Here is a 14,052-nt window from a genome sequence, read left to right on the forward strand (position 1 = left end):
TTGACTTTAATAATTAAATTACTTCTTTACTCGTTTCACATTTGTGATGCAAAACCAAACATTTTACCAACCAACATTTTATGATGTTAAAAAAACAACAAAAGCGTCTTTGTTTAGCAAGATTAAGCAATTAGTGCCCAAAATAAAAGTGTGTTGATTGTAGATAAACTTTATGTTGCCGCTGAATTGGCCGAAAAAAAGGTTTAAGTATAAAATTCGATTAATCAACATGTTTGCTAATTTACATTGCATAATAAAAATAAAAATATTTAAATTACGATATAACAAATAATAATATTTAAGCAACGTTATAAAAGCTTTAACTGCAAATATTAAAAAATAATAATAAATACATAAAGCAGTAATTTGGGAAATAAAAATCTGAAATTACTACACTTGTTAACAGTGTATGAAAATTATAAATTTTCGCCTAGTAACACAAAACACTAAAAATCACTGATAAACTTTAAAAGTTCATGATTATTTGAAATTCCTCATAACTGGACACCCACCAACTCAGTGTTTTGCTCCGGCTAAGGGAGCTATCCATATATGGAGGCATGGCAATAACGTTTGTTTAAACTGTATTCTTAGATTGTGAAGCTGCTATTCAGAACTATATTTTATTGCACTAATAAATGCGAGTCTATGTCAGCCAGGTCTGAATGACAATTATTCAATTAGATTCTGGTAAGCCACCGCCAATCAGACGACACCAGTACAAGACAATTTGTTTGCTGTGATCATTTTACGTATTTTTCTTTAAAAAACTGTCTGACTGTATTGTTCCTAAAAAGAAACTGTCTCAACACACCAATAATTAATAAGATTTTTTTTTTAAGTGGGAACTACATATAAATTGTACACAATCTCCTTGACAAATTTTATGAAATCTTGTTCGTTTTTCAGAAATAATTTGAAGGAAATATTACCAAAATAGTGTTCGTGTCCAGTAAATGGAACGTACGCATGTCTGGTTATAGGTATTGCTTTTGAAAATAATAATAAAACCATTGTGTTTATGAAATGTCTCCATTGATGGCAGATGTCCGGCTATAAGGACTGTGCGTAATGAGGTATTTCACAGTATATTGTTACCAGTCCCGTTCCATACTAGTTTCAGTAATGCCGATTTAAAAAAAATAGTTTTCACATTTCTAATCCCAAATATCGAATTGAAAAATAACAAACAATGTTAATAAAATAAATGGCTTTGAATTTTTGTATATTTTTTCGCACTTGTGTGCTTCGTGTTGAACTCGCCCGCACAAAACTAACATCTTCAATACTTCAGAGTAGTGGAGGGTAAAATTTCACATTTTAATAATTTTTCATAAATTTTTAAGTCAGATTTTGGTTTTAGAAATTGGATTTTAGTAAGATTTAGCTAATTTGGCTCGAAAAAATTAAATTTAAATTTTTAATTACAAAAATTAAATTAATTAAAATTAAATTTTAATTTTTAATTGCAAAAATTAGATTTGGACTTTATATTTTTTTAAATATTATAATAATTTAAAATAATTTTTTTTTTAAACATTTAAGCTTAATTTATAAAAAAGTTTAATTAAAATATTCACAGCTTTGACCGCTAAACTATTACTTGACTAAAACGCTAATATAAGCATTAAAGTAGTAGAGTGAACAAAAACAACAACAATAATTGAATATACAAAAATAAAATCCTTTAATTCAATGTTGATAAGAATTTTATTTTTACTTTTAGTTTCAATAACACACTAGACATGCCTACGTGAATTTAGCTGTGTAGTGCTTTTAAGAAGATTCGCTTAATTCCAAAGAGCGAAAATCCGCATTAGCAACAGTAAAACGGTTTTTATTATTAGTTTTATTTATATTTAAAACATGCATATGTAAATACATATGTATGTAGACCGGTGCATGTATTTGCATATCATTCTGATTATTAGACGATGCCACCTTTGAGTCACTCAAATAAACACGTCACACTACAAAATACTACACACGCCACACAAATGTTTACCTACTTATTATTTGAACTTCTTACTCGCCTGACTTGGTTTGGCTGTCTATTCTGCTCATACGTACACTCATACATTTGTATGTAAGCATACGGAACGCTACTATACCAGTACCTTCTGTTTATACTTGCGGCCTTCATTATCGGTTAAGTAGACAATGGAAGTCGTTGGATATTTCACATTCTCAGCTTACCTATTTAATACAAATGCCATCATATTTTGCGAGTACATAAAATTGGTGTATATCCAGTACTTACCTACGTTAGGTACAAGTACTTTACAACATTTTTGTGTGCGATAAAAAGATTCCACCATTTTTTATTATTTTTTCCTTCACACAGACACATTTGTGTTTCGTCTACCTCTTAACAACAAAAACTATTATCTTTTATGTGTTGCCTCAGTGTAATTAAAAACGTTAGTTTCCCCTCTCTGCAGGATAAATCTACGAGTAAATATCACCAACGCGATAAAACTCGGTCAGCTATTCTCCAAGCGTCCTCCTTCATTTCATTCCGTTTATTTAGTCACTTTCCAATTGCCTTAAAAGTTAACTTAAACTGTTATTACCGTCTTAACACGCAAATTCGTTGTTGTAATGCATTGTTTACATATAAACAACTGTCATTGTGTTGGTTGGACTTACTGCAAAATGTTACTGTAGTTGTTGCTAATCTTTGCTCCACCAAATGCCGACAGTTTGGCCATCACCCAGCTGTTTGCACGATCGCATGATTTAATTGTTTTATTTTTTGTGCAATTGGTTAGTTCATACGCTCATTCTCTAGTGGTTCACTTACTCACTGGAATCGGTGAGCGGCTGAATTTGTATGGTATTTCTCACATGTCGATTCGTTGGTTTTTGTTTACTCGCTAGATTGTTTGTTGTTTTATTATTTACTCGATAAGTGATGGTTTCTGCAAGGCTTCCAACACACACGGGTTTCATGCTCTTTGAATACAACAACAGCAACAACTACAACAAAAGAAATACACGATAAGGTAATTGCTTGTGCAGCTAGTTCGCTGGATCGCTGTTGCAGCGAGTTACCATAGTCAAGTAGTTTCCAGTGATGATTGCAAGCGTTAAGTTGTGTTTTTCAAGCGCGATCGCAGGTTGACTAACGGAGTGAAAACGTAAAAAAATATTTTTTTTTTTTGCATACATGATTTGGCAATTTTGCCTTAAAAGACCTGAAGTGAAGAGTTCGAAAGCAAAAAGTGCAATCAAGTTAATAAAAAAGTGGAAAATGTATTGAAATAAATATATGAAGTCATTTACGAAAGTTTTATATTCCTTTTAATATATACATACATACATACATATGTATATATGTATGTATATGCATACATGTATATGTGTGTGCGTGCAGGTGTACATAAGTACATACAACAATAAGTGTACTAAATCGAAGAAATTTGCTTTGCACGGATGATTTCGCAATCTGATGCCATTAAACCGTATTTTTTAGATATTATAATCTCTATAGCCTTATTTAAAATACAAAAAAAAACAATGTGTGCTTAGCTTTAAATGAAATGTGAGCCATTGAAAAACCATTGGAAAGCAATAATTAACACTCTTTTGATGTAAGAGAAAAAAAAACCGCTATGAAATTGCGACAAAAATAAAAGAAGTCTGCAGTGGTACGCAGTGCATTTATTTTTTATTTAAATTTTGTGTTTTATAATCAAATTGTGAAAGTGTAAAACAGTGAAGATAATATTTTTTTTGAAAATAATGGATTATTAAATATTTTTACCGGTAACATTGTCGGATAATTAACCAAGAAATTATGTGAAATATGAAATAAATATTTGATATTATCAATAAAAAATAAAAAATTTGTAAAATTATAGAAATCAACACTAAATTAAAAAAATATATAAATATGAAAAATAAATATAAAACTTAAAAAAAAATTATTTAAAAAAGTATAAAATCCAAACATGAGTTTGTAAAAAAATTTCACTAAAAAACTAAATTTATGAAAAACAAAATTAAATTTTTAAATAAAAAATTTATAAAAAGAAACATGCTTTATAAAAAAATTAATTTAATAAAAATACTATAAAAATAAAAAATTATAAAAAATGTATTATATAATGTATTAAATGTATAAAAAATGAAATTTGTAAAAAACTAATTATAAAACAAAACTATAAATATATATTATAACTGCTTACACGTCGTACCAGGTGCATGAAAGTATACATATGTACGTACGTACGAATGAATAATATTTGTAATATAAATCCAATAAAATTGCAAAAAAAAATTTAATATTATTAATAAAAATTATTTGGCTGGGATTTAGATTAGCATCCCCGGATTTCGGGGATAAAATGGATGTCACTGGAAAGGTGGCGTTCTCCAGATCACGAAAATATATACATTTAGTTGCCCCTGACTTATAGACGTTTCGGTATATTCATTTTTTTAATATTTCTTGTAAATAAAGCTTTATTTTAATTATTTTATTTTAGTTACAATTCTCTGCATTTGCACAATAAGAAAAGGGTTGCCATGGTTATTTTTTTTGAAGCGCGGCGCCAATTTTTCAACTTTAAATGCAAATATCTTTAAAACTATAAGTCAGGGGCTTTAACTAAATGTATATATTTTCGTGATCTGGAGAACGCCACCTTTCCAGTGACACCCATTTTATCCCCGAAATCCGGGGATGTTAATCTAAATGTTACCCAATTATTTAAATTAAAAATGTATTTACATAAATTTTATTAATATCAATTAAATTTTATTTAAAAACTTCAAAAGTTTTATTTAAAAAATATTTTCATCAACTGTCTGTTAAGTGTTTCTGTTTCAATACAAAACAAAACGGAAAGATCGACAATTAAATGCTTTTTATTAATATCGTATTCCAATTATATTAATAACGACCTTAAACTCAAAACAGTTTTAAAGTGCATAACAAAGACGAACAAAATAATATACATACATATAATAATCCGTAAATCAAGTCATTAAAAAGCAACTTTTTATAAAGTGTATAAACTAAGAAGTTGGTCCCAACTAAACAATAGTTGTATACAAATACATACATATATATATCAACAATGTTTCGTCGTCGTTCTGTCGTCGAGTCACCGCTCCCTCCGCCACCACCCGAGATACGTGTCAATCATTTGCCTGTCACCGATTATTGCACAGCATCCACAAAAAAGTCGGCACTAATTCGCGCTGCATTGCAACAGCGCGCCAAAGGTCGCTCGCTCAGCAATTCGCCAATAAATCGCAAGAAAAAGTTTCATCATTTACCCATACTCTTAGACGAAGAAACCGATGAGGCGACGCTCAGCAGTGACGAACAAGCCATAGGTGGCTACGTGGGCTACGACTATGATAATGGTGGTGATAGCAGCGTCGACTACCTCGGTACCCATACAGCGGATATAGGAGACGGCGCACGGCATTCACGACATCACGTTAGCCGACGCGACCATACAAGAAATCTAAATAGTTTCGGTAATAGTTTAGGTACAACGCGTTATAATCGTTTGGTCACTGGCCTTCCGACAATGTCGACAAGCATACAAAGTGGACAACTGATGCACCAACAACAACAACACCAGCACAAATCAGCGTTGCGTACAAAACAATATCAACAACAGCAAGAACAAGAACAAGAAGTACCACAAAAGTCGCGTTTACATCATCCACTTGTAAGAGACAGACGCGAATCGATTGCTACCAGCCGACCTACGGCCAGCATAGAACGCTCACCAGTACGGGAATGTATACTTGTGCGACGACGTAGTGATTTCACCGATCGTGAATATCAAGAATATTTACGACAGTGTAAAAAGCAGGAATACGAACAGCAATACCCAGAGCAGTACCCGCAAAAGCAGACACATTTGCATCCACACTTTACGAGAGCAACGCATGTAAGTTGACTTGATGGTATGCCCTCTTTCGTGTTGCACGCAGTGGCGTAGCTACAACTTCAGGCGCCCGGGGCCAAGGATGTTCTGCCGCCCCCCTTTATCTACCTACCTACAAGTTTCAAAAGTGAATTTTTCGATATTCGATATTAAGTATGTAAAATTTAGGAACTAGAAGCCACGCAAATTCTGAAGTTCCCAAATTCTCACAATACGGTTTTTGGGAAATTGATGGTAAATTTACAAGACATCTTATTAAAAGCCATAGAAAAAACCCATTTTCGCCCTATATCTTGTACACTTTTCACACAATTTGCAGGAATTTAATTAAATACCATTTTTGAAAATTTGGAGAAGCAAAAGTATTTGCTGCATTCAAAGCATAGGGTAACTGTGAGAGTGACACGTCGCTAGACAAAGCTAGAAAAGTGCAAAATTAATATTTTTCATTGTTATTCAGATTACATTGTGAGTGTACAACTCTTTATCTTTTAAAATAAATTTTGTAAAAAAATTTGTTGAAGTATTTTTCTGAATATTAAAAAACAGCGAAGATCGTTTTGCCGCCCCCAAGACGTTGCGCCCGGGGCGACGGCCCCCTTCGCCCCCCTAGCTACGCCACAGGTTGCACGCGTGCCTTTTCGTAAAAGTCTTGCCAACTTCCGCACACAATTGGTCTCAAGATTGAATAAACCTTGTGTTTATACACCTGAAGTGTGGAAGTTGCAAGTTTGTGAACTTAACGTTTTATGTTTCGTTGAGTCGTATTGAATATAATTTTCTAGACGAGCTTGCTGAACATTTGAAACCTCTTCAATGTAAATTTAAAGAGAAATTATTATACTTATATGTTTATAGTCTCCAACCAACCTTCAAAACACCGGCTCCATCGTTATTGCTTTCCGTCAAGTACAATTTTGCACTTCTATCTGCTGTTATTGATTCACTTATTATACCATTTTCAAGGGAATTTTCCTTTTCTTGGTAATCGTGTTAAATTTATTATTACTTTTTAATTCCTCTCTAACTCCAGCCTAGACGTCAACGTACGCCGGCTTGCCTCTATGTCAATACCTGTATGCTATCGCATCTCGCTCCACGTCTGACGTTTCACGCTTTATTGTGGCTCATTGTGTACTTATTCCGGTCATGTGTATACAAGTAATTATAGTGTGTAAAATGGTATGGAAAATAGCAGCGAATACATACATATGTACATATATGAATGACGGGTATAATATATGACATATCGTATGTGCTTTATTCAGATGTGTACGCTGCAAAATTATGGTGGATTTCCCTGTTGTCAATGGAAGCGTTCATGATAGCGCTCATTGTGTTATTTACTACAACGTTGTAACATACAAAAAACTTGATTTTGGTTGATCAGTTTTTATGACAGCTCCATGCTTTAGTGTTCCGTTTTGATTAATTTCTTCATAGAATATACTGTTGTCTTGGACAATAATCCATACCAAATTTTCATGATGATATCTCGTCAAATTAAGTGGTTACAATTTGAAGGCCAAAAAAAGAAAGAAGAGAAGAAGAATTTTCCAGAACTTTTTTCTGAGAAAACTTTAAATTTACTGATCCAGAAATTTGTTCACATATTATGGTATCTTTTAATGGCATTTTAAGACTTAGTATTAGTAAAAATATTTATTTGAAAAGGAACTACAGCTGATCTCCAGGGGCTCCTCTCAAAAAAGACGTTTGCGGTGACCACTATATTTCTCTGATATTAAAAAACGCCGACATGACTATATTGACATAAAATAGGTCATACAATTGAATCTGTAAACAATATTGTTGTTGTTGTATCGTCAAAACGGTCTTCCAAAATTTTTATAGAATACAGCCGACTTGGCAATCTTTCGAATATTAAAAGTTCGGAACCGTTCTGGTTACGTAGAACTGGCCGCCGTTGAAACAGAGCTAAAGAGATTCTTAAATCCGCTTTAATCACGGAATACATTACACACTAAATTCGTCATTCTTTCAATATATGAAAAAATAAACTTTTTTAACTTTAAAGTAGTATTAATATCTAAAAATACCATAATTTTCGCTTAAAATTGCGACGCATTTCCACCTATTTTTTGCATATTTTCATTTCGTCAGGGCAATATTTGCCTTTAGTTTTTAGCATATCAATATTAATTAAGTAATAACGCTTAAAAGTTGTTAATTTGATTACAAAGTATTTCAACTGAGTGTTTCAGCTTTTTCAGGTTGAGGCAGGTAATTTATAAGTGGTTAGGAAAAATTCACTGACGTCAGCAGAGTCATTTGTGAACAACACAAAAAACAAAGAAATACAACTTAAAGTGCTAAAAAGTAGAAAGCAAATTAAATAAACTGAAATACCTTTTGTAACATAACAGTAAAATAATGTGTGCCTTGCGCTATAAAATTAATAATGCATAAAAATTAATGGATGCTAAGGTGTAATAAACATTTTTGGTATTTTTGAATAAAACTTTTAGGAAAAATGGAAATTGTGAAAACTTTTGCACTCGACAAACACGAAAATAAATTAAAAAGCATTTTAAAATTTCTGTATTCCCTTGATAATCTATGTTTTATTTGTTTTTCAGTTGCCAGTTGCTGATCCATTCCTGGAAAAAGTAAACCTCTCCGATTTTGGTAAGTTCAAAAAAAATTTTAATAATTTTTAATGTTTCTATGTATACAAACTCGTACACAACACCATGGCATGACACTGTGTATCTATAGTATTAGTGTTATATTTATTTTATAATTAGTACATTTCCGTAGAAACGCAAAAACGACATATTGCATAAAGAAAAAGTAAACAAAATAATTAAAAACATATAAGAAAATGACAAAAACATATTAAAAAATGTAGAGCGTTTTTGAAATTATATTATATATAATATAAAAAAAAAGAAAAAAATATAAAAAATATATAAAAAAATTAAATAAAAAAAAAATAAAAATAATAAAAAAAATTTGGAAATTGCTAATTCGTTTTAAAACAGAAAAACAAGCAACCAAAATCAACAAAATACTTATAATATATAGATATGCACATTAGGGTGGGTACAAAAGTATGGAAAAGAAAACACAAAATGACTTATAAAAATACATTAAAAATTATAAAAATATATTAAAAAAAATTAAGAGTTTTAGAAATTATAAAAATATATAAAAAAATAAAAATATATAAAAATAAAGATATGAAAAATAAATAAAAATAAAGACATAAAAAATAAATAAAAATAATAAAAAAATTTGGAAATTACTAATTCGTATTAAAACAGAAAAACAACCAACCAAAGTCAACAAAATACTTATGTATAATATATAGATATGTACATTAGGGTTGGTACAAAAATATGGAAAAGAAAAGAAATAAATTTGCCTTAAATCATACAACTTCAACCATTGGTGTTAGATTTACGAAAAAAACGTAATAGACCTCTTTCAAAAGCGTTAAATTTTCTAAAACATCCACAAAACCAAATATGTTTTGAAGTAGCTGGAGAATCGTCCCGTTACAATTAATAACTCATACTTGGATAGCCTTTCATAGAGGTGTCTATAAACCCATTTTTAAGAGTACCAAGCGCGAAAAAAAAAATTTTGTACCCACCCTAATGTATAGAGCTACATGTAGGAATTTATTTAATATGTCATTTAGCAACAGTTGTCGATAGAATCAGTTTAATATAAACAACAAGAATAATATGATAAATATTTTATGCTTGTGCCAATTAATTTACAATTAATTAAACTTTTACAAATGAATTTTTTATGCTTTAACTTATTTGATCTATTTCATATTTTATGCTGGCACATTGTCAAAATTCGGCACGCTTCTTAGAAAGATATTTATTTTTGTTGTAAAACATTTGTTTTTTTTAATATGCTTATCACCACATTTTTTGTTTTTGCCACCGCTTCAAAATTAAAAAAAAAATTATCAGCGACTAAGCATTGGCAGCGACGCAAATTCTTTGGCTTGTGCCGGCAACTGACAGTGAACAGCTTACATTAATCAAGCTGCCGGACGGAAAGTGGCATATAAATAACATTTCTCACACTCGAAATATTTTAATAATTTCATTTTAGATTTAATATTTCGTTAAATATATCCAATATATATACATATATATATATATATACGTATATACATATGTATGCGGTCGCATGAAGATTAGTTTCTGCTAGTCGTCGAGGGTCTAAAATATCTAAAAAAATGTGGTTAAAAAAAACACTGAAAATTAATATGTTTAAGATTAAAGATGTTTTTACACAGCCCTTTTCCAAGAGAGTGAAATAATCTAACATTTGGAAGCAATAGCACCGAAATTAGTCGCAGTTGTGTTTTTGTTGAAGTATTTGTATACAAATATATGGAGACTAATTGAGTTAAAATTACTAAGGCCTAAACTTTTAATTGTTGGTAGAGTGTGACTCTCATGCGTTTTTCGATATCTTTATGATGTCAGTACTACACTCCTTGATTGTATTTTGGCAGCGAACTATATTGGGTACGTTTTTTTCCGTAGCTACTTGCCTAACCTTTCACTCTTACCATTATACTCAAAACAGCTTTAAGGCACTCGCTAAAAGCTATATTAGGCCTTTTAGGCCAATTAGGCCTTCCTCAAGAATACCTCCTGCTGACATATTTTTTTTGTTTTTAAATTTAATTTTTATTTATTTATTTTTTTTTTTGTAAAAGAAAATTGTGAGTAAAAACATGTTTTGTAATTTTAGCCCGCCAGTTGGCGCATTAACGTGCAATTATCTGATAACATGTCTCAGCGTTGTATACTCGTATATAAATTAATTAGCATGGTTTTGGCAAATGAACAAATTTCACTCCCAAGCACACCCCTATTATTATTGTAGACAATTCGACTTAACATTTCACGCTCTTGTAAATAGGTTAATCATACATACTCATATATATATATCGTATATACATACAAACCTGGTAAATAAAAACTAATTTGTAATACTCATAAAGTTTGTCAATCATGCCAGGAATTTTTTTTTGTGTGTCAGAGATTTGAAGAAAAGCTTGTCTGAATCCTAATTATGAATATTGGGAATGTATTAATATGAAAAAAAGTTTACTTTGGTTGCACCGAAGCTAAAAACCCTTCATAGGTGCATCTCCTTTATCAACTACATGTTATATATGTACATAACTAAATCTGAAGACGTCGGCGGCCAACGGTTTGCAATCAACAGAAGGCGTTTTGCTAGTTCTGTGCAAGGTTGGCTCAAAAAGTGTAGCGAATTTTGTATTTCTTAAGAAAGTGTTTATTTATTCTTGAAAATCTATTTTTTTTGAACATTGGAAACACTTCCAAAAGCAATTTTTGTGAACTTGTTTAGCTCCTCCTTCGATGCAGTGTTTATCTCCTCAATCTTAGCGTCGTTCTTTTATGGGCCTCTTCAGTTTTCGATCGCAAAAAAATAAAAATACTAAATACTTTTTGTACAAAGCTAATTTGGCCACGTTATTTGAAATTAGTGATCTTCAAGACCATTTAATGTTACTTAAGGGGTTACATGGGTTTCCTCAGACAAAAAACAGCCTTTTACAACAAATTTTTTCTCATATAAAAAATTAAATATTTTATTAGAATTTTTAATGTTACGAACATACACATTTTCACAAAGAAATTTCGAAATTTTTGGAAAAAATATTTTAAACATTTTTTTTAAATAGTTGTAAACGAAAAAAATCTTTCGTCCAAGTCTTTAAGAATTATATCTCATAGACCTGTGTAAACTTTCATGAAGATCGGTTGAGTAGTTCTAAAGAAATCTTGCCAACCGACTTCAAAAACACAGTTTCGAGAAAAATGCCTTAAAAGACGGCGCTCTTAGCCTCGAGCACACAAGTTCTCAAGGCTGTATCTCCGAAACTATTACTCGAATCAACTTGAAAAAATTGATTTAACCTAAGTAACCCCTTAAAAATAATATTATCTTGCTTTTGATCGGCCAGTTTGTATGGCAGCTATAAGCGATAGTAAAAATGAACCGATTTTGGGGAGAAAATAATGCGTGTAAAATTTCAGATCGTCATGCTGATCATTTATATAAATTGTATGGGGTCTTTGGCATTTTCTTCAGGGTAGAAAACTTCGTGGCAAAACTACGAATGATTAAAACACCCTAATGTAAACTCTTATTTAAACACATCAGTATATACCTTTTTAAACTTTTATTTAAAAAAGGGATTTTAGACATTTATAAATTTTTAATGACAATTTACACACATTTGGCAGCACATTTATTTTGCCTACCACCAATTGTGGTTGCTTTTTATTACAATTTTTAATTTGCCGCAAACACACGCAATAAATAACAGCGACAATTAATGATTATGTATAAGCGGCTATTTACGTGTGGCTATAAAGATTTATATTTGCACACTTTACAACAATAAACACACGTATAAATGCATGTATCCATATGAGGAGGTATATAAATACACAATATACATATATGTATGTATACAAAAAATCTCCTTCTTTCAATTTACATCTGATTTTTTTCACTTGCACTTGTCTAATTGTCCGTCTAGATTTATTGCATCGCATTGAGCGTGTCTCTTGACTCTGTGCGAAATTCTAAACTCATTGCGCACCAAAATTCTAGACTCACTCGCATTTTAAATACCGCAAACAAACTCAAAATTGTTGCAACTCAATTTTCTTTTGCTTTTATTCAGCTTTTCGTTGAGTATTTGAATTCTTTTGCTACGCTAATGAGTTCAAGTTTGCCGTAGCGCTTTTCTCTAAAAACACAATCGCTTTGTGCTATTTTTCGTGAGAAAATTTCCGAAAAATATCAAGATCTCTTAATTCACACAACTTGAGTGTATGGAGCGATCTTTCTTCAGAAATTTGTAGTTTCAAGTTTTTTTTTCATTTTTTTTATTTTGTTTTTGTGCATGAAAATCGATGTAGAGGATTTTCCTCAATGCCGAAGCTGTCGGCGTTGGTGAGCGGCTGATAGAGGAAAATAGTATCTATAAATGATCGTGAAAATTTGCGCGCACTACAACAAACGTATGGTGGTGATCTATTGGTCAGTCTGTGATAAAATTTCGAGACGTTTAGAACGAAATTTATTTCTGCAAATAGATGAAAGCAAACGTAAATTAGCACAGAAAATATGGATGGCAAGCAAGAAAGCTGAGCCAAAGTGTGTTACGGTGACAGTGGCGGTGACGCCTAACGAAATCGTAAAAACCATGCAAATTTGTTGTTTATAAATAAGACAAACGGAAAATGTCGTAAAGAAAAATGCTGCAATTTAACGTCAAATAACGTGGAGAAAACGAAAATAAATGAAGGAAAACATTAAATTTTAATGTTTCAACTCGAAAAAAACTAGTGTTGTGATATTGATAGTGTCTGATACGAAAATAATTAAAAATAAGTTTCGATATAAATTTTGAAAATCTGTTTCGCTCGTTACCAAGAGCAGCACGATTATTCAAAATTTCAGCTCGCTAATTACGCTAAAAACAAATGACAAATCTGCAAAAGTGCATGCATCGTTAGGACTACAAGGAAATGAAACACCATTAAAATGAAAAAATAAAAATAAAATAATAAGATTTGTCTGCAATAAATAAATAAGTTTCACCTGCTAAACCAATCAAGCAGCTCGCTTAGTTGTGTGCAAAACGAAAAGTGTAGTGAAATGAAAAGCTTACATTTTAAACACATTGAACCGTTTGTATTTAATCGCCGAAATATTTTTAAAGTGCAAAAATCGTAAATGACAACGACTAATAGATAACAACAACAATAACCTTCACCCCTTTTCGTTGAACGAAAGCAAACAGACAAACGAAGAGCTAATTAATGAAATTCAAAAACAAAAACTAAATAAAAAATGCTTTTGAAAAGTTTTTTTTCTAAGTAAAAAATAATAAACTAAATAAGCAATAATATTACAGTAAATTAATATTACAATAAAAAAAATAAATAAATTAAGAAATATTTAAAAACAAATAATAAAAATATAACAACAATAATAATTATGAAAAAATAAAATAATATAAAAGAATAAATTTAATAAAGAATAATAATTCAAAATGTATAAACAACAATATTGAAATAAATAATAAAAAATT

General features: G+C 30.7%; 1 protein-coding gene across 6 annotated transcripts in view; it reads left to right on the forward strand.

Moving 5' to 3' along the window:
• LOC120767948 (5'-AMP-activated protein kinase subunit gamma-1) overlaps window positions 1-14,052 on the forward strand; it is a 218,201-nt gene that overhangs the window by 191,898 nt on the left and 12,251 nt on the right. For 5 of the 6 annotated variants that reach the window (XM_040094354.1, XM_040094338.1, XM_040094346.1 and 2 more), the window contains one exon: window positions 8,513-8,561. In XM_040094354.1, coding sequence (XP_039950288.1) covers window positions 8,513-8,561 — 49 coding nt within the window. Of the gene's footprint in view, window positions 1-4,874; window positions 5,916-8,512; window positions 8,562-14,052 lie in introns of those variants that run through there. The other variant, XM_040094373.1, reaches the window with a different exon arrangement.

The sequence above is a fragment of the Bactrocera tryoni genome, chromosome 1, assembly GCF_016617805.1.
Source record: "Bactrocera tryoni isolate S06 chromosome 1, CSIRO_BtryS06_freeze2, whole genome shotgun sequence".
Lineage (NCBI taxonomy): Eukaryota > Metazoa > Arthropoda > Insecta > Diptera > Tephritidae > Bactrocera > Bactrocera tryoni.